Genomic DNA, 23,483 nt, shown 5'->3' on the forward strand with positions numbered 1-23,483 from the left:
TTCGTCTGAGCTCCAATCCCTGTTCCCCCTTTGCCAATCTTTCATGAAAAACACCCATCTAGCTGAAACCGCTGTCATTAATTTTCCCCACACTTATTCTGTGCCTAAATCAAAATGTAGATTCCATGAACAAAACTTCTTTCTTAGAAATGCACGTCTGCGGAACTCTCTTTCATTTGCCTGTTTCCCACCTGACTACAACTTTGATGTCTTCAAGTCCAACATAAACAAATTCCTGATAAACCGCCTCCTTAAGTAAGACATTTATCAGATCTCCATTACTAACGATTACTACGATATCGTACCATTGATTATTGTACATGTAATAACCCTTATCCCCGAGGGGCCTCCAGGGCTTGATAAGTGGTGACCCCCACATGAAATAAATACTCCTAATAGTAATATTAGCAAGTAGCACTAGTATTAATAAAATCAATAATGTTATTAATAGTTCCAGTAATAATAATAATGTATAAGAAATAATAATAAATAATAGTAATAGAATTAATATTAGCAATAAAAATAAAAATAGTAGGGGTATTAATATTAGCAATAAAAATAAAAATAGTAATAATATTAATATTAGCAATAAAAATAAAAATAGTAATAGTATTAATATTAGCAATAAAAATAGTAATGGCATTAATATTAGCAAAATAAAAATAGTAATAATATTAATATTAGCAAAAAAAAAATAGTAATAATATAAATATTAGCAATAAAAATAAAAATAGTAATAATATTAATATTTGCAATAAAAATAAAAATAGTAATAGTATTAATATTAGCAATAAAAATAAAAATAGTAATAGTATTAATATTAGCAATAAAAAAAAAAATAGTAATAATATAAATATTAGCAATAAAAAGAAAAATAGTAATAATATTAATATTAGCAATAAAAATAAAAATAGTAATAATATTAATATTAGCAATAAAAATAAAAATAGTAATAGTATTAATATTAGCAATAAAAATAGTAATGGCATTAATATTAGCAAAAAAAAAATAGTAATAATATAAATATTAGCAATAAAAAGAAAAATAGTAATAATATTAATATTTGCAATAAAAATAAAAATAGTAATAGTATTAATATTAGCAATAAAAATAAAAATAGTAATAATACTAATATTAGCAATAAAAATAAAAATAGTAATAGTATTAATATTAGCAATAAAAAAAAAAATAGTAATAATATAAATATTAGCAATAAAAAGAAAAATAGTAATAATATTAATATTAGCAATAAAAATAAAAATAGTAATAATATTAATATTAGCAATAAAAATAAAAATAGTAATAGTATTAATATTAGCAATAAAAATAAAAATAGTAATAATATTAATATTAGCAATAAAAATAAAAATACTAATAGTATTAATATTAGCAATAAAAAGAAAAATAGTAATAGTATTAATATTAGCAATAAAAAGAAAAATAGTGATAATATTAATATTAGCAATAAAAATAAAAATAGTAATTATATTAATATTAGCAATAAAAATAAAAATAGTAATGGCATTAATATTAGCAATAAAAATAAAAATAGTAATAGTATTAATATCGGCAATAAAAAAAATAGTAATGGTATTAATATTAGCAATAAAAATAAAAATACTAACAGTATTAATATTAGCAATAAAAATAAAAATAGTAATAGTATTAATATCGGCAATAAAAAAAATAGTAATGGTATTAATATTAGCAATAAAAATAAAAATACTAACAGTACTAATATTAGCAATAAAAATAAAAATAGTAATAGTATTAATATTAGCAATAAAAATAAAAATAGTAATAATATTAATATTAGCAATAAAAATAAAAATAATAATGGTATTAATATTAGCAATAAAAATAAAAATAGTAATGGTATTAATATTAGCAATAAAAATAAAAATAGTAATAGTATTAATATTAGCAATAAAAATAAAAATAGTAATAATATTAATATTAGCAATAAAAATAAAAATAGTAACATTCAAATCAATCTTACCTGCCATGATATCCGCATTTGTCTTCTCATGTTTGTATTTATTCTCCAACTGGAATCCGTAAGTAATGGATGAATAAAACTCAGAAATTGCCATTTTATGTTTCAATACCATTTCGCCATCTTCAGGCGGGAACATTTTTTCCTATCATTTTCAGGAGAAAAAAGTAAACGAAATTGAGGAAATTAATAAATCTATTGTTAATATTTATTAATCAATGTTTAAAATCTATTGTTAATATTTATTAACCAATGTTTAAAATCTATTGTTAATATTTATTAATCAATGTTTAAAATCTATTGTTAATATTTATTAATCAATGTTTAAAATCTATTGTTAATATTTATTAATCAATGTTTAAAATCTATTGTTAATATTTATTAATCAATGTTTAAAATCTATTGTTAATATTTATTAATCAATGTTTAAAATCTATTGTTAATATTTATTAATCAATGTTTAAAATCTATTGTTAATATTTATTAATCAATGTTTAAAATCTATTGTTAATATTTATTAATCAATGTTTAAAATCTATTGTTAATATTTATTAATCAATGTTTAAAATCTATTGTTAAAATTGAACAAAAATTAGACATCTCTGAATTTCCATAAAAGGTTTCCATCTTCTTTTTACTCATTTTGTATACAACTAAACTAAGTAAATATAACACACATTACGACCCCTTACGCATATGTGTTCAAAATTCATAATGATCGGTTAATTAGTTTAGGAGTGGATCCTGTAAATACAAATATATAAATGCCTAACTTTATATAACTAGCAAAATTCAAAATTTTCATTAATTATCGGTTTTTCTCCTTCTGTTGTATAAACAATTATCTATATATCTATAATAGTGAATGTGTCTGTGTGTCTGTGTATCTGTGTGTCTGTGTACATTTCCCTACGCAATAACTCTGTCAATTTTTAGCCTACAGACTCGAGATTTGATATAGAGGGTACTGAGATTTGGGAAAATCGATGTGATTTTTTTTTGGCCAGAAATTTGGCGATTAAGGGGTCAAAGTTCAACGATTTGACCTTTGAGAACTCTACCAAACTCCTCCGACGTTTTGGGTCTACGCACTTGAAATTTTCGGTATAGGTTCCTTGGACATGGATCTAACTTAATAACTTGATTTGAGCCTAAAACAAGAAATTGTAAGAGGTCATAATAGGGGTCAACGTTAAAAAAAATTGACCTCTGCGGTCTTTTCCAAATTACTCAGACAATTTCTGGTCTATATATTTGAAATTTTATATAAAAGGTATTCAGAGATAGGGCAAGCTTTTTCATCAGTTTGGGTCGAAAATTTGTAGTTACCAATATATAAATGTATGTATGTATGTCTGTTTGCATGTCTGCCTTAAACTTTCAATAGAGGCGACGTATTTTACCAAGATCAGTATTGTTTTAAAGTTCGATCTTTCATATGACAAATATCGAAAAATTGGCTAAAAACATTAATATCTTCCCCTTCAACTAGGCACTTTTCTACAGGGGGGGGGGTCACTTTTTTTCGCCAATATTTTTTAAAGTTATCCTCTCCTTTAGATTGTTTAGTCTTAATTTAAAAAAATGTTGCTTCCGGTTTTGCGGTGGTCGTAACAGCATAAATGTTAGGTTTTACTCCGTTCTTTTCCTCCTTTGCGGTACGGGTTCGAACCTACCTTCCTTCTACCACTTTTTTTTTTTTTTTTTTGCTCAACATACACATCCAAACACCCGGGCAACGCCGGGCGCCCATGCTAGTTTACAATATAATAAAAAAAAAATGCAATGACTCCAAAATTGAAATTTTAACAAAATTAAAAATGAAAACACTTATTTTTTTTGCCGTTTTATTCAAAATTTTTTCTTTTGGCAATTAACAAATTTAAAAAAAACAACAACCTTTATTTAGAAGATCAGAAAGTTTCATCAGATGTTGTGTTGGCTTGGCAGGCCAAGACCAGGCTCAAGGCATTCTCTTGAAAAATGTTGATTGAGATTCGCTCGTACCATGTGATTTGTGAGTAAAGCTTTCTTCTGCTTCCTTAGCTGATGACATGAGTACTTGGATGAGGAAAAACGTGTTGAGTGCCGTCCCTAAAACTGGAGACAACAGGACAAAGTTGGCTTGATATAGCGAGATTTATCTCTCTCATCTCCCCCCCCCCTCTCTATCTCTCTAGGGTTATAATCAGGATTCGGTTCTGGGGTTCAGGAAGGAGTGAGTCACTCTCTCGTCAACAGCACGTTTCTGCCCTCTTCTTTTCCAATCGATCACACCTGGCCTCTCGCCACCAATGTCACACCGCACAATCCGAACGACAGCAATACAAAATTCTTTTCAAGAGATGTTCACGACTCTTTTCTCTCTGCATCTCCAGGGAATTTTTCCCTGCTTTTATATCCTCCTGTCTAGAAAAAAAAGGAAGAAACAGGAAAAAAAAAAAAAATAGCTTCTCCCATCATGCTCTGCCTTCCCAAGATGCCCTTCGCATATACAAATGCGCTGGCCATCCTTTCCTTCTTCTTTCCCAAAGAGCGATGCAGATACGTCCGGTACGTTTCTTTCTTTTTTTTTCTTCTTTTCTAACCATATACCCCACAATCTCTCTCTCTCTCTTTCACACACACACACACACACACACACACACACACACACACACACACACATACATACATACATACAAGTTTATGTTTTGCTTTTTTTCAATAAACTTTTGTGATAAACTAGCCAACAACTGTTGGCGTGTTGTATCTAACTTTAATTCCAGCGAGAATTCAGCCGTGGAGATGATTATGAAATGACTGCCTTAATTACAGAAGATTGCAGTAGTTGAACGTGGGAAACATGGGGCATTTTTTTAAATGTCCACATATTTTATTTGGTCATGACTTGTAAGATATTAGACCTCCCTGTGAGGGGAGAGCAATGCAGCACCAGCACAATGTAAAACATTTTCATTTTCTCTTCACTCACACTAAAAAACAAATGTCACTAAACAATATACAAGAAACTCGTGATGTAAATACATTTTAGTGCGATATAAAAATATTGCTTTATCAATGCTTGAAAAATGTAGCATTTTTATCGACTATGGTGGGTAAACAAATGAACTGGCATAACTAATTTTATCGATTGTCTGATTAAGCCATGAGTTATGTCCCTTGACAGAGGCAATAAGACAACTGGTTTTGTTTCATAAAAAAAAGGGCAATTTTATGCTCCTTGATTTCTTTCATGAATGAACTAACAATTCTCAGATCAACTCTTGGTTCTCCTGTAGCAGATGTCTCCCTGATTCTACTTTCGCTTTTTCTCGGTCACATGCCCCTATTCTACAGCGGACCAACATCAGTGGACTTTTTCTGTCAAAACAGTCATCAACAATGTTTTGTTTTGTTTTTTTGTTTTTTTTTACTGTTTAAGATATTTCAAACTGATATAGATTATTGTATAATAAAAATAATTAAATTAAAACAAAAATCATTATTTTATTTCGAATTATTTAATCAAGTAAAAGTTTCATTTTTTATTTGATTTCAAAAGTTGAAGATTTATTCTAGTAAATTACGATGCCTAACGATTTAATAAACAAAAATATCGTAAAAAACTGATTTTAACTTGGAAATACTATAAAAAATAAATAGCATGTGACCGAGAAAAAGCGAAAGTAGAACCAGGGAAACATCTGCTACAGGAGAACTCAACGCTTAATCTGTTGCCTTCAACTTGTCTGCCTGTCTAGCAGATTCCTTTTCCTGTGGAATCCCTACTCCCTTCTCTTAAATAACAATTGTTTAGACGGATTGATGTCAGCTGCTGACCGAATTATATTTGATCCATTTTTTAACACAAATTCCTTTTTAAAAATATTATTAAAAAATTGTTTTAATAATAGTTTATACTTATATCCATTGTTTTTGAATTACTGATGTCACGAGTAAAGGAATGTTTCTGCTTTGTCATTTGTGATTTTGATAACAAATTTTAAGACTAATAGATATTATAAATCTTTTTCTATGTTTTAAGTCTCTATTTTATGCTGACAGGTAATCTCGTTGTTGTTCTGGAACGAATTACAACTCCTGCTCCCATCCATGAACGCGATATTGCCATTTTTATTTCTTTTTATTTTATTTCCTATAATTTTAAATATTCATACCGTGAATTGAATAGAATAAAATAATTACTAATGTACAAATTAAGGATTAATACTAGCATTGCAGTTTTTAATCTTGGTATAAGGCTTTGTTTTTAACTGTATCCCCGGACAGACAGACATCACAAATATATTATAGATGTAGATATTCGATGGGACATGTGATGATGATGATGATGATGATGATGATGATGATGATGATGATGAACAAGAGTAACAACAACAACAACAACAACAACAACAGCTAATACAATTCTTTTTAAGAATAATTGTCTGAAGATTGCGTAAGAAGTTGCGACTATGAAGGGAGGAAGCTGAATCAATTTCGACTTTCACCGAAATATACAAATAAAACAGGCACTGTTGCTTTACTTGCCAAACGACTATATAAAAGCTTTTTGTTGTTGTTGTTGTTGTTGTTCTTCTTCTTCTTCTTCTTCTTCTTCTGATTATTATTATTATCATTATTATTATTACTAGTAGTAGTAGTAGCAGCAGCAAGAGTAAGTTAAACGTTTTAAAGAAATGTTTTCTATTTGTTATTATTTTGCATATTTTTTTTTTTTTATATACATATGCTGTCCACTAAGATCAGGTCGTCATCAACTAATCTCTTCCGTGTCTGCAGCAGTCTACCTATGGTTTGAGGACATCGACATTGATGTGGGACACACTTTGGTGCTTTTTGGATACCTGCCGGCTGGTGACCTGACCGTATCAGTTAAGACTGTTGTCAGCCTGGCAGACTTTACAGTCAGACCCGCAATTTTCATCATTCAATGCGTTACAGATAGGATTGTGTTGTTTCCGTATTCCATTGTCGAGCACATCTTGCAGCTATACAAGAGTACAGGTGAAGCATATGCTGTTTCTCTCACATACAACAGGATACTTACGTTTGGAAAACGTTTGGCACTCGGCGGATATACATTGTTTTATAGTTGTGTATATAACATAGTAAATGATTCATTGTAAACGATCACAATGACATCACATACCAAAACCTCAACATGACAAATCTCCAGAAAAAAAAAACACGAATAAACCTAGAACCCCATCCTCCAACGTAAACCCCTACTACTATATCTCCTTCTCTAGCATCAGGGGTCTTCGTTCCAACCTTCCAGAGGTTGAAACACAATTACAGGAGACAAAACCGGACATATTCTTTCTAAGTGAAACTGGAATAGGGCCGACCACTTCCTAGATGAGTTCATAATTAAGGGATACTCTAACTTAACATCTAAATCTGACCTCTAAGATCGCCATAGCCATGGAGTATGTGCCTACATTAAAGATGGCTTTCCATGTGGTAGGGATATCTACAGAGAAGACACTAATTTACCTTATATGTGCTTCCAGGTTGCACTAGCTTACACGACTGCATTTATATTTGCCCTCTATCACCCTCACAACAGTGGAGTTAATATCTTTAAGAGCATATCTGAGAAAATTGACCACATCCTGTCTGCTGATACTTTGGCTAACATTCACACTTGCGATGACTTCAATGTCCATAATGTGGAATGGCTGACCCACTCAAATAAGACTGATGATGAGGGGAGGTTCTGTCATGATTTTGCCATTGCCTATGACCTTACTCAGATTGTTCACGAACCCACCCGTGTGCCCAATACTACCGGTCAGTATGCAAGCCTTCTAGACCTTTTTCTCACAACTTCCTCTGAGCTATGTTCAAGTTCCATTCTATCTCCTCTGGGATCCTCCGACCACTCTGTTGTGTCAGTTAAGATAAAAATGAAATGTAATAAGTCCTCAGACATTCCTCTTCACTGTACTGTATATCAATAATCTATGGCTGACTGGGATAGCTTCCGTACATTCATATCTGATCTACCTCTGCATTCCATGTTTAAAAAGGATGTGTCCTCTATAGCATCGGACCTGACCGAATGGTTAATTGTAGGTATAGACCGATTCATACTATTCAAAAAATTCCAACAAAACCTACCAGCCAGCCATGGTTCTCCCCAGAATGTGTTGCTGCTATCACACACAGAAATCACTTTTTCCATAGCTACCAACGTAATAGATGTACTGAGACTAAATCTGCTTTTAGGAATGCCAGCAATCACTGTAAAAGAGTAATAAAACATGCAAGAGAGCTATATGCCCAGTCTGTTAAATCCAAAGTAGCTGATAAACGGCTTGGTTCCCACCAGTTCTGGCAAATAGCAAACAGGATCCTGAACAGAAGCGTGCGTTATATCCCAACCATCATCAATGGACCTGAGGTCATCTCGTCAGCATCAGACAAAGCCAAACTATTTGCCAAGAACTTTGCAGCTAATTCTACCCTATGCGACAAAGGCTATCAACTCCCTGTATTTCCTCCTATAACAGAAAACACGCTATGCAACATACAAATATCTGTGCGTGAGGTCACCAAGCTAATCAAAAACCTGGATTCCAGTAAAGCAACTGGCCCTGATCGCATTCCAGTTATAGTGCTGAAAAAGCTCCAACCAGAACTTGCCCCCATACTTACAAAACTGTTTAAGCGTTGACTTAAGGAGAAATGCTTTCTAACACCCTGGAAAACCTCATCAGTATGCCCTGTATTTAAGAATTCAGGCGAAAAATCATCTACCTCTCAGTACAGACCAATAAGTCTCCTGTAAGTAAATAAAGAAGTAGTCAACCTCCTCAGCAGAAACCTTCTTAGTGACATGAAATATGGTTTCTGCTACGCAAGATCTATAGCAGCTGTGCTAACGGTTATATCTCATAGGATTAGTGAATCTCTTGACAAAGGCTTCCTTTCTAGGGCAATTGCTCTTGACATATCAAAGGCATTCGACAAGGTATGGCATAAAGGCTTACTTCACAAGATTTCCAGCTACGGTATATCTGGAAATGTTTTCTCAATCATTAAATCATTTCTCTCTGATAGGCTCATAAGAATAGTGGTTGATGGGCAGAAATCAGAGGCCCACAGTATTAATGCTGGAGTCCCTCAGGGGTCCATCCTGGGCCCAACTCTCTTCCTGATCTACATCAATGACCTCCCAAAGCACATACTTAAATCATTCGTTGACATCTATGCTGATGACACGACCATCTATGGCAACACATCAAAGGCTGTAAATGACAAAGTTCTCTCTGATTCTCTCTCCTCTGATCTTGAGCGCCTGGTACAATGGGGAAAAGGTGACTGGTTATTTTTAATACATCAAAAAACCAAGCTTCTATCTTTACATCATCAACGCTCTGATCCCTATCTGGCATCAATTGAAATGGATGGCTCTCGTCTTGGGGGAGGTTCCATGTTTTGACAAGCTTCTGGGCTTGACCTTTACTCCTGATCTGAAATGGAACACGTACATCAGGTCTGTTGCCAAGGACACTGGGAAAATGGTGGGATCCTTCTACCACTCTAGAAGATATCTCACTACTGATGCAATTCTCTATCTGTATAAAAGCAAAGTACATCCAAGGATGGAGTACTGCTGCCACATCTGGGCAAGAGCTGCTAAAAACAGCCTATCCTGCCTTGACAGAGTACAAAATAGACTTTGTGGCTTAGTGGGAATGCTCTTTTCCCTTCCCTGCAGCCTCTCTCCCACAAAAGAGACGTTGCGAGCCTGTCTTTGTTCTATCGTTATTTCCATGGCAAATGCTCGCCTGAGCTCCAATCTCTGTTCCCCCCTCTCCAATCTTTCATGAAAAATACCCGTCTAGCTGAAACTACTGTCAGTAATTTTCCCCACTCTTTACCTGTGCCTAAATCAAAACGTAGATTCCATGAGCAGAGCTTCTTTCTTAGAAGTGCACGACTGTGGAACTCTCTTTCGTTTGCCTGTTTCTCACCTGACTACAACTTGGATGTCTTCAAGTCCAACATAAACAAATTCCTGACAAACCACCCCCTTAAGTAAGACACTCTATCAAATCTCCAATACTTTTGATTACTACAATACTATCTCATTGATTACTGTACACGCAATAACCCTTATCCCTGAGTGGCTTCCGGGCCTTGATAAGTGGTGATCTCCATGTAAAAAAAAAAAAAAAAGGAGAAGCAGCAGAGAAGTCCTGGGAACATGTCACAAAAAGAACAATTGGAAATAAGTCATATGACTATGCAATTCCTACAACGAGAAAGAAGCAACCTTAGTAGAAGTCAGTGTCCTCAGTGATACTGAATTAAAAAGACCTGGAAGGAAAGATAACGAAATAAGCAAAGTCTTATGTATGACATGAAAAGAAACTGGAATCTTAGGAAGATCTCTATCATTCCAGTGATTATAGGACCAACAGGACTCACTAAAAAGAATTTTAAAAGACTATCTACAAAGATACCCGGTGAACTAAGTGCAAGAGAGATACAAAGCTATTGGACTTAAATTTGGAAGAATATTGATTGATGTCTAATACTGATTGTTAGAATTTCATAAAAGTCAGAGTTCCTGAATTCTCACAAAAAATTCCATCCACTTTTTATCTGCTTTGCATCAAACTAAATTTAACTAAATATAGGCAACATTTGGATCTATTCTGCCTAATAGTGTGTTCAAAAATTCATAATGATCAGTTAATTAGTTTAGGAGTAAATTCTGTGCATAAAACTATATAAGCATATACACATAACTAACTTTACATAAAATAACTGTACAATTCATGTCATATATTGCCTTTGTTTATCGTTTTTTTTGTGTGTGTAGCAAAGTTTGTTTTTACAGTTCAAAATCGATGTGACACAAGGCTTTAAAATACATATATTGTTGTAATCAATCATTATACTACTTAACACGACATGTATGGCGAACGTATTAGACGCCTGAACATTAAATGTACGACTTTGCCATCAATCTTTTATTTTATGACTAAATTTTATGACTAAATTTTATGACTAAATTTTATGACTAAATTGCTGCAATGGAAAGTTTCTATAATTTAGTGACGTATAAGTTCAACTTTCAAAGATTTAATTCTGAAATGAAAAGAAAAGAATTTGTTAAAAATTGTGTGTAGGTGAGATTTATGCAGAATTAACTTAGTGTTTTCAAAGGTTAGCTCGATCTACTGTGGGAATTGATAATAACAGATGTAACGTCACATGGTGCAAAGAGAGAGTGTGGGAAAGAAGTCGACAGTTTGTTTGGAATAACACATGTGTGAATTTGTTGTTTTAAAAATATCCACAAGATACGATTAAATGCTAATAAGCAACCTCTTTTGGTCTTCCCCATGTGTTAGTTTTTTCAAGTCACCGTGGCTAGTGAAAGCAAAGCGAATAGACATCTGTCTTCAACAGTTTGTCATGACTTGGTTCTTTTTCAGGGTATGAATAAACTTGTTTGCAGGTGGTGTTTCCTCGGTTCTGCGGGGTTTATGAGGGATGCCTACAGGAAGAAGCAGTTAACAAAGTACAAGGAGCCGTCAATAACGTTCCAGATTTTTTTGTACGGGAATTTAAAATTGTGATAGACTCTTGAAAAGATGTTATTGCTATACATCTCATGAGATGAATGCCTAATTTTTATGATTTCAGGTTCAAATGAACAGCTACAGTAGGAATTGGAATACACTCTACTAAAGCCTGGTTGTTACAGCTGATGAATTTCAAAAGTGTAATCTTCTTTAGAAGAACGATATGCAATAAAAATCTGTTTTAAATGTGGATAAAAATGTCGCAGAAATATATGGAATGCTTCAGACTGCTTTTGAACCATCCTGCATGAATCAAGCATCAGTTTTTGAGTGGCATAAGAGATTCAAGGAAGGCAGGGATGATGAGAGATGTGGAAGGAGTAAGGACGTCAGAACACCAGAGATGATTGGCCAAATAAAGAATTTCATGGATAAGGACCGTCATATGTCTATAGAGACAATAAGTGCACACTTTGATGTCAGTGTGGCAACTGTACACACAATTATTCACGAGGAATTGAAGATGCAGAATATTTGTACGAAGTTTGTTGTTAGGGTTCTCAGAGAAAAAAAAAAGAAAGACGTTATGACAACATAAAGACAGTTCCTCGCCCTCCCTATAGTTCAAATCTTGCTCCCTGTAACTCTTGGTTATTCCCTAAGCTGGAGGAAAACCTTAGAGACTGTCTGTTTGTGTTCTGGTACATATATTTATGCTTCCTATACAGTCTTCTACATTTATTCGTCATTTTCCTCCGTTTCTTCCTTTTCACATAGAGTCGCTCAGTATTGTCTTTTGGGTGTAATTGTCATTAGTTTCCTCATCTTCTGATCAAGATGCTTAAGTTCCTCTTTGGTACATCCTAGGAATGGTCCAGAATACCTTATTAGCGACACTGCTCAGGTGTTTATTCCTTTAATTAGACTTCTACTATATAGTTTTGTTACTAAGAGTTCCCTTCTTCTCAGGTATTCTTTTTCAATCTTCTCTTTCATTTTTGTAGATTTAATGGCGTCTGCTTCCAGGACATCAAAATATTTGTATCTGCCATCTTCACCAAGCGCCGTCATCTCATTTTGTTTTGGCAGTCCATACTTTCTGATGTTTTTCTCTTTTCATCTCCAGTATTATTATTATTATTATTATTATTATTATTATTATTGTTATTATTATTATTATTATTATTATTATTATTATTATTGTTATTATTATTATTATTATTATTATTATTATTATTGTTATTATTATTATTATTATTGTTATTATTATTATTATTATAAATTATTTATCATTATTATTGTTTATTATTAATATAATTATTATTTATCATTAATTATTATTATTTATTTTTATTTGTTATTTTTATTTATTATTATTTATTATGATTATTTTTGTTATTATTTATTATTAATTATTATTATTAATTATTACTATTATTATTTATTATTATTATTATTAATTATTATTTATTATTATTTGTTGTTGTTATTTATTATTAATATAAATTTTATTTATTATTATTTATTATTATTGTTTATTTTTATTTTGTATTATTATTCATTATTATGATTATTGTTGTTATTATTTATTTTTATTTACTATTATTATTTATTATTATTAATTTTTATTATTTTTATTATTTATAATTATTATTTATTATTATTATTTATTATTATTGTTATTGTTATTATTATTCATTATTATTATTTATAATTATTATTTATTATTATTATTAGTAGTAGTATTATTATTATCTTGTATTTATTTAAAAAAGTTAGTGCACTAGAATAAACACACTCTGGCCTATAAAAATGCCTGAGCAGCCCTGTTAGCATTGCCCTGTAAGGCCTCCTCGGGCGATTAACAATAAACTAACCTCTTCTAAAAAAAAAAAGGTGAAGCTTGAGAGGGTAGACCTCCTAAAATTGAACAGAACAATTCCTCAGATCAATTGTTAAGGATGTATTGTTAACCATAAAAGCATGTATACCAATTCTATGGCATAATGTCTTCCCCCACATTGCAAAGCATATATAAAAGTTGAATCAATATAAATGATTGATTTTATTGATCTCTGACTATTTATCTCTTTTTACTTTTTCTATTGAATATTATTGAACTCTTTAAAGAATCTCGACCATACCCTTGCAAGCAAGAACGTCCGCAATTAGCATTGAATCGATGAAGCCTCTACACGATTTACCAGTTCTTTGACGATGTATAACAAGAGCATTAGGCAGTAGTGTAAACTCCACCTGACAACATAACGATGAGCCAAAATCTTCAATAGAAGTTATAAGCATTTAAAGTACATAAAATACATAAATATCAATTCTGAGAAAAGTAGCCAGCTTTGTTTATATTTGCGTTACTAACTGACTAAATGGGAAGTGACGCTGGTTCAGTGGTTAACAACATGGACTGACAACCTGGGTGTGCCAAGTTCGAATCTAGTTCATTCCGCAAAAGCACTTTCATTTAAGAATGTTGGCAATCTTTACGTATCCCTTCTGTAAGTAGCTGATGTTTTTCTAGAAATAATTTAAATTAGAAAAATATCGGGTAAACCAATGCCAGCAATAGAATCTTCGGATCCATATGTAAAGTGAAGATATGTTAAACTTTATTTTGTTCAAGAAAAACGTGATTTGAATATTTTATTAATTCATAAGAAATAAACGATGAATGACTAAATGTGTGTGTGAGTTCATGAGATATTGTGTGTGTGTATGTGTGTGTGTGCGGACTTTGTCAGTGTGTAAATATATGTGGATTTCTGTGTGTGTGAGTTGAGTATTCCTTTGTTTGCTCTGAATTTAAATGGCAAGAAGGAGAGTGAGGGTAATATTCTGCATGTTAGATGTCTTGTCTGATTAACTCAACTCTGTTCTCTCCTGGATTTTTTTTTTTTATCGAGTTTGCTATTTTTATTAGAATTTGTTATTTCGCAAAGGTTCAAGTGGGAGGGAAGACCGGAGTCATCAGGTCACGGACTGCATTCAATGTAATTTCGAGCTTGTAGTGTACTGGAAACAGAAGTAACGTCACATGGATAGAAAAGAAAGGGGATAGAAGGGGTTGGAATTTCGTTGGATGCTTGTGAAGAGAACACCACATGTAAAGAATATCTTAACATTACCGATTAATTAAGGAGCTAAAAAAAAAACAATATAATCCGTAACCAAAATGCCCCTCTTCTTGGCTGTACTAGTTAATGATTGAGAACAAATTATTCCTGGCAAAGAAACCTTTTCCTGTCATTAACCGTTGTCTCTTCTTGGCTCTTTTTCGGAATATAAACCAACTTATTATGCGGACAATGTTTCTTCAGTCAGGCAAGATCAATGTAAGGGACGAATGATGGAACGAATGAACGGTAATGTATTTTAATTGATTAGTTAAACATTAGAATTCTCCGCAGAATGTGTGTGTGGGGGGGGGGGTACATTTCCCTACCAAAGTACTATGTCAATTTTCAATCTACAGACTCGAGATTTGACATAAGGGGTATTGAGATTTGGGAAAATCTTTTTAATCGGTTTTCGGCAAGAAATTTGGCTGTCAAGGGTCAAAGTTCAACGATTTGACCTTTGAAAACTCTACCAAACTCTTCTGCCAATCTTCTTGAAATTTTAGATGTAGGTTACTTGGACATGAATGAAACTTTTTAATTTGATTGGAGCCCAAAACTATAAATGTTAAGGGGTCAAATTTGGGGTCAAAATCAAAAATAATTGACCTCTGCAGTCTCTACCAAATTACTCAGCCAATTTCTGAGCTAAACATTTGAAATTTTACATAAAGTGTATTCAGATATAGGGCAAACTTTTTAATCGGTTTTTGGCCGAAAATTTGGCTGCCAAGGAGTCAAAGTTAAAAGTTTTACCTTTGCGGTCTCTACCAAATTACTCCACCAATTTGGGTCTAAACACTTGAAATTTTAGATGTAGGTTACCTTATATACATATGCACATAAAGTTATGAACAGTACAAAGAGCCCGAGCATAGCCGGGCTGAACTGCTAGTATATATATATATATATATATATATATATATATATATATATGTGTGTGTGTGTGTGTGTGTGTGTAAGGGGGGGGGGGTAAAGCGAAGTAATAACCCTGTTTAAAAATAAATATAAAAATAAAAATAAAAACGATGTTAAACTTCTTTAAAAAATCAGCAAAACCAAAAACAGCGAACAAACGTAAAACTTCTTTAAAAAAGAAATCGGAAAAACAAAAAACATAAATCAGGGAAAAAATGATGGACGTGTTCGGAAAAACAAAAACAAAAAAACAGCGAAAAGCAAAAAAAAAAAAAAAATGGCATAAATAACCCTTCGATTCGGTTAACTCTATGGTGCGTTTCACCCAGTCCATTCCAGTTTTTTTAATCAACTACAAAACGAAACAAAGCGAAAAAAAAAAATGGCATAAATAACCCTTCGATTCGGTTAACTCTATGGTGCGTTTCACCTAGTAGAATTAAAATTCCATTCCAGCTTTTTTAAGCAACTATGAAGTAAAGAAAACCTAAACCGGTGTTCCTTTATAACTGTCTCTTGTGGACGATCCCGCAATGGTGTTAAGAGGTGGTGAGGGAAGGAGGAATTTATTAGAGAGAAAAGATTATACCACTTCCATTGATCTTAACCGATTTTGGCAGTGAACTCTCAGCAGATAGAATATAGGAATCTACGATTATCGAGAAAGTGGATAGGTAATAGGCCTATAACACACCTCAGATATTGTGCTGCAGTTTATGCATATTACATTTGCATGAAATGTCTTGATTTTTAATCCTATTGAGATCAAAATCAGAGGGGAAAAATGAGTTCATTTTATATATATATATAATATATATATATATATATATATATATATATATATATATATATATTTAATCCGAAAAGAAAACACTTAATAAGTGAATAGTTCTTAATCCACAGAGTTTCAAAGAAATACTTTCCTTCTCATCAGAGGGTAAGAATTAGCAAAATGCGGGATCGGATTTTGCATACAAAAGTATTTGATGAAACTGCAAGTAAGTCAAAGATCTTACTTGATAACAAAAAGTGAAGCAGACGAAATATGGTGAAGAAAAAGAAAATTTTTTATTACATATATATATATATATATATATATATATATATATATATATATATATATATATATATATATATATATATATATATATATATCTGTGTGTGTGTGTGTGTGTGTGTGTGTGTATAAATTTGAGTTTTTTCTTGATCAGACATTAATATTAAAATCCTACTTTTTCTATTTAAAAATGATTGAAACGAACTTTTTTATATACTCAGTAATAGATATACAAGCGGCTACATGAAGGCTAACAATTTTCATATTCCTTCGAAAAACAAACGTTGATTAATTGCTTATGCATTTGCTATTTATGCATCGTTTCTACATTTTGCATAATTGTGTAGAATTTAAGATGAAAACGTTCTAGTGCACAGAAATATTTTTATCTATTCGTATACATTTATATAAAAGTGACCTTGCCATTGTGTGTGTGTGCGCGCAAAAAGTCTGTACTAAACTCGTTTTTGAAATTTGCAATTGAAATTTGATATATAAGGTGTTTTCACCTGTAGTATACTTTCGATTTGTTTTTTAGCTGACCAAATTGCTGCTAATGGGCAAAAATTGTAAACAAAAGGGTTGACCTTGGCAGGAGTAGTTGACTAAACATGTTTACATACACAAAGTTACATTCATAAATTAAGTAATGTTATTTTTTTCACTATTTATATACGTATGAATATGGATAAGAGGCTAAAGAATGAGGCTGGAGAGTTGTATGTTTTGGTTTCGATTCTAGCTGATGACACTTAAGTAATTTTTTTTTTTACTTTTTATATCACTACTATATATTAGGTATAATATAATAATCGATAGAGAATTGGCTTTATGATAATTGCTATGTAATCTGCATGGATTAAAATATCATATTTAAGTGTATCTTACGGATTGTTACGATCGGGCAACACTGGGTGGCTTGCTAGTATATATATATATATATATATATATATATATATATATATATATATATATATATATATAACACAAATACAGCAGACGAAGAAAGATTTTTATTTTTATAAAAAAGGATTGTTTATTTCTTTGTTATTGACAACTTAAATATTTAACACAAAGTTCGTTTGTAACATTATCTTTTTATTGGCATCCTTCAACCTCAGAAGATTACAGAGTTGCACTTGACACACAAAGCCTGCATAGTTAAATATGTAGGCAAGCTGTTATTGATCACCCCCCCCCCCATCTCTCCACGTCGGTGGAATGTCCATTGAAAAGGTAAGTGTCGACACACATGCTTTTAGTGCTATCACAGGAGTTGTCAAAACTTTGCTGCATACAACCTTGGATTGCCTTGCGGATTCTAGCTTTGAATTGCCTTACCCAGGAATGACGCATGAATGGCCACAAAACAATAACTCCAATCCACTTGACTTGCAGCAAAATCCCACCTCTTTATTTTAGACAGCAAAATCCCACCTCTTCATTTTAGACATTCGTAGAAGATTTTCTAATGCTGATAATTTTTTTTTTCCTATGCTTGCTTTTGGAATTCCTTTCCTGTTCCTTATTTCCCCGACTCTCTCTAGTCAGATTTCACTACCATACATTATCATATAGCATACACATGCCTGATAGACAATTCCCTTGGTCAACAGTGATTGTACTCCGTTGGTTAGTAATGGTAGAATTTCCCTGAACATGTTCCATCCACTCCTCACTCTTGCAAACATAGCACCAGCTCCTCAATAGTATCAGCAAGGCAACAGAACCTTTGGACAACATTAATATCCTTACCATCCAAATATATTTTCTCTACATCGATGACTTTGCAGGTCTTCATAATTTTTTAGTCACAAATTGTCTTACTGACATAAACTTGTACACTAACTTGAAAATCAACTTTTGACTTTATAAAATATACAGCATTCCTACTGTTGAAAGGAACGGGTTTACCTTAACACCATATCTAATGTAACTCAAATGCCACTTCTTTCTCAAATAAAAACAAAATATTTTTTGATTGACTTGCTATCAGAATAACTTTTTTGAATTAAAAATGATCCCAACAATTTTATTCTGTAAAGTTCAATATGTGTACATGTTTATGATTCATTTCTAAACTAATCAATTTATCATTATAAATTTCAGAACACACCTATTAAGTGCAAATGGTCTAAATGTGGGATTTTTTTTTTTTTTACATGGAGTTCACCACTTATCAAGGCCAAGGGCCACTCGGGGATAAGGGTTATTGTATGTACAGTAATCAAAGGGATAGTGTAGTAATAGTATTGGAGAATTGATAAAGTGTCATTACTTATGGGGGCAGTTCATCAGGAATTTGTTTGTGTTGGACTTGAAGACATCCAGGTTGAAGTCGGGAGGGAAACAGGCAAGCGGAACAGAGTTCGACAGGCGTGCAGTTCTAAGAAAGAAGCTTTGTTCATGGAATCTACGTTTTGATTTAGGCACAGATAAGGAGTGGGGAAAATTATTGACGGTGGTTTCAGCTAGTTGAGTGTTTTTTGAAAAAGATTGGCGAGGGGGGACCAGAGAATGGAGCTCAGACGAGTGGGATATATTTAATTTAGTTTTCTCCAAAAAGGGGTAAAAAGGAGGTGGATGACCGCCATGAAAATTCAGATAAAACCTCTGACATTTCTGAAATGTTAACAATAGTTATTAGACATCTATTAATAAAGATTCCTCAGATTTCAGTTTCATTGGAATATTTTAAAAAGAATATTAGGGGACATAATATGGGTATATCTCCCATTTAAAAAATTCATATGTTTCAGATTTGTATTGAATTTCATCCATTATCATTAGACATCAATTAAGCAAGATTCCCTGAATTTCAATGTGTTCTTAAGACCCCCGTATGCTTAAGCCTTAAATGTTACACATTTTATAGAATCAAAATCATGTAAAAAAACTTTGATCAGAATTGGAATAAGGATTCTGTACATAAGTTTTAGTTGCATTTTATCTTTAATTTAATCTTCATAAACAGAGATAAAAGTGGTGCAAAACTGTCCAGAGAATAAATTTTACCCATCCTGGGACGGGTATTTTTCTTGTATATTTATATAAACTAAATTAACATTTTTATGTTCCCTTTGAACCTATACTTTTAAGATTTTTTAATTTAATTTAAAACTTTATGTTGATACTAAAAAATATGAAGACTAAATCTTTTGAAATAAAAACAAGTAATAAAAATTTAATTTATTACTAATTTTATTGGTTAATTTAATACGAAATGCAGTCAATAAAATATTTGTGTACAATTCGAGTTTTTTATTCTCTGTATTATCAAAAAGTTATGGTATTTTAATCTATACTAGCAGGACCTGTGGAAATTCTATATAATAAGAAATATATTTAATCAACAAATATGTTTTCATAAAACTGATATTTTTATGGATAACGCAAAAAAAGAAAAAAGAATAATAGTTTTTTTTTCTGGTCAGAAAAACCAATAACGTGCAGCAAATATGATTTTATTAACATTTCCATGAAAATAATGTTTATTGACTCAAATGAGATAAATTAATAAGTATTAATAAATGCTTAGAAAATAATAATGTGCTACATAATACAAATAATAAAATCACATTGTGAGAGACAATCTTTAATTTACTCTTTCAGTCGAGCAACTCTAGACAGACAATGTTCTTTTTTTTGTGTGCGGGTTATTTTTCTTTCAAATATTCCTTATTTTACTTAACGTTTCACTGAAATCTTTCTTCGGTGAAAAAACTGCTGCACGTCGACATTACTACAAGTGCCTTTCTCACACGATTATTACACTGATTATATATTATTATAACGATATTCGAAAACGAGGCTACATCAAAGGGAGATCACTCTCATATTCTTATCCAGTATTGTTAAATTAGTCTTTTTAAAGCCAAATTTTACGATTCCGGCATTTTTTGAAGCAGTTTGACCTTTAAAAATTGTATTTGATCTTTTTCAAATCATAACGTATGGACTAACAACTAACAAAGCAACAAGCAGAATATTGTACAGATACCATTAAAATGTTATAGTGTTTTCATCTATAAATGAAATTAAATGTTCATTTCGTTTATATAAAATATACTAGAAAAATACCTGTCCCCGGACGGGTAAAATTACTTCCCTGAAGTAAACAGTTCATATGATTTATTCATCCACAAATAGAAACATGGGATTGATTGGCACAAAAATAGGCACGGTACGCATTACTAGGACAGTAGATTTGGAAAGAAATCCGCTTCCAAAGCAAAAGGGTTTTTTTTCTTTAGACTATCAAACCTGATAAGAATAATTTTTATATGAAAAATTAAGTTACTGACGAAGCTGATGAAGTATGATTTTTTTTGATACTCATGCAGAATACGAACCGCGCTGAAATATTAATGTTATTATTATTTAGAAAGTCATTCTTAACATGAAAAAGGGAGGGCGTTTTATAACTATTCTGTACTTTCACCTAACAATTTAATAAATGAAAATACTGTACAAATTGAATTGAACTTGAAAATCCTATCTAAGAATAGCATAGTCCATAACTGCACAAGTGACACTTTTTTGTCCGTCATTTTTGAAAGAAGCTGTGCACTAAAGAGCATCTAAAGAAGAAGAAGAAGAAGAAGAAGAAGAAGAAGAAGAAGAAGAAGAAATATATATATATATATAAAGTGAGAATGTGTGTGTGTCTCTGTCTGCGAGGACAATTCTCAACCTATATACTCAACGAATTTTTTTATCTACAGACTTGAAATTTAGCATATAGCGTATTCAAACACGTGAAAATTTTTTCATCGGTTTTCATCCGGTAAAGGGGCTGGTAAGGGGTCAAAATTGAAAAATTTGTACGTGGAGGACATCAGATTTTTATCTGCTTGTCAACTGGATGTATCGAACACATGACAGATTCCTTATATTAAGAATAAGTAAGTTTACAAACACTTTTTAAAGTTTGTGGCAAGCTTGCCTAATGGTTATTGTACTTGACTTACTGTTTTTAGGTTTTGGTTTCAATCTCAGCTTGAGTATGATTTTTTTTTTTATTTACAAGAAGTGAACTGTTTAGAAAAAACACAATACTTGCATGCACGACTCAGTTTTGTATGAATTAATATATAATATTTATGCGTATATTACGATCGGGCAATGCCGGGTGACCTGCTAATATACATATCAATATATATATATATATATATATATATATATATATATATATATATATATATATATATATCTTATATATATATATATATATATCTTATATATATATATATATATCTTCTTAGTGACACACAATATGGTTTCCGTTCTGCAAGATCTACCGCAGATGTGCTAACGGTTATATCTCACAGGATTAGTGAATCTCTTGACAAAGGCTTCCTTTCTAGGGCAATTGCTCTTGACATATCAAAGGCCTTCGACAAGGTATGGCATAAGGGCCTACTTCACAAGATTTCCAGCTACGGTATAACTGGAAATGTTTTCTCAATCATTAAATCATTTTTCTCCGATAGGCTCATAAGAGTAGTGGTTGATGGACAAAAATCAGAGGCCTGCAGTATTAATGCTGGAGTCCCTCAAGGGTCAATCCTGGGCCCAACTCTCTTCCTGATCTACATCAATGATCTCCCTAAACACATACTTAAATCATTCGTTGACATCTATGCTGATGACACGACCATCTACGGCAACACATCAAAGGCTGTAAATGACAAAGTTCTCTCTGATTCTCTCTCCTCTGATCTCGAGCGCGTGGTTCAGTGGGGGAAGTCGTGGCTGGTTACCTTTAATGCATCTAAAACCAAACTCCTATCTTTACATCATCAACGCTCTGATCCCCATCTGGCATCAATTGAAATGGATGGCTCTCATCGAGGAGAAGCCCCGTGTTTTGACAAGCTTCTGGGCTTGACCTTTACTCCTGATCTGAAATGGAACATGTACATCAAGTCTGTTGCCAAGGTCGCTGGAAAGATGGTGGGATCCTTCTACCACTCCAGAAGATATCTCACTACTGATGCAATTCTCTATCTATATAAAAGCCAAGTACGTCCACGGATGGAATACTGTTGCTATATCTGGGCAGGAGCTGCTAAAAAGCCTATCCTGCCTTGACAGAGTACAAAATAGACCGTGGCTTAGTGAGGGATGCCCTGTTCTCTACCCTGCAACCTCTCTCCCACAGAAGAGACGTTGCGAGCCTATCCTTGTTTTATCGTTATTTCCATAGCAGGTGCTCGTCTGAACTCCAATCTCTGGTCCCCCCTTGCCAATCTTTCACAAAAAACATCCGTCTAGCTGAATCTTCTGTGAAAAGTTTCCCCCACTCTTTATCTGTGCCTAAATCAAAACGTGGATTCCACGAACAAAGCTTCTTTCTTAGAACTGCACGCCTGTGGAACTCTGTTCCGTCTGCCTGCTTCCCACCAGACTACAACTTTGATGTCTTCAAGTCCAACGTTAGCAAATTCCTAATGAACCGCCCCCTTAAGTAAACACTTCATCAAATATCCACACTAACGTACTGTACTTGCAATAACCCTTATCCCCGAGTCGCTTCTGGGCCTTGATAAGTGGTGACCACGGTGTAAAAAAAAGAAATATATATATATATATATATTGATATCATATATATATATATATATATATATATATATATATATATATATATATATGATTACTTCGTTTAATCACATAAATTAATATACAAAGATATAATTTTATGCGTAAATGTTTCAGTATTTACTTCAATAGTGCTCAATACATAGTTAGAGTTAGGTAGTAAGTTATGAAAATATAAGCTCTCGAGAATGAAACGCGGAATATTCTGTGTAGCTTAATTGCCATATGTA

At 32.3% G+C, this 23,483-nt stretch overlaps 1 protein-coding gene across 1 annotated transcript in view; it reads right to left on the reverse strand.

Annotated features, from left to right (window-relative positions):
- Positions 1-23,483, reverse strand: part of LOC145294148 (uncharacterized) — a 273,376-nt gene that overhangs the window by 249,328 nt on the left and 565 nt on the right. Inside the window, exon 2 of the mRNA XM_080141253.1 lies at positions 2,000-2,141. Within this exon, the coding sequence (XP_079997379.1) occupies positions 2,000-2,141 (142 nt within the window). The remainder of the gene's footprint in view (positions 1-1,999; positions 2,142-23,483) is intronic.

The sequence above is a fragment of the Euprymna scolopes genome, chromosome 15 (genome assembly GCF_053919585.1).
Source record: "Euprymna scolopes isolate OS-2025 chromosome 15, ASM5391958v1, whole genome shotgun sequence".
Classification (NCBI taxonomy): Eukaryota; Metazoa; Mollusca; class Cephalopoda; order Sepiida; family Sepiolidae; genus Euprymna; species Euprymna scolopes.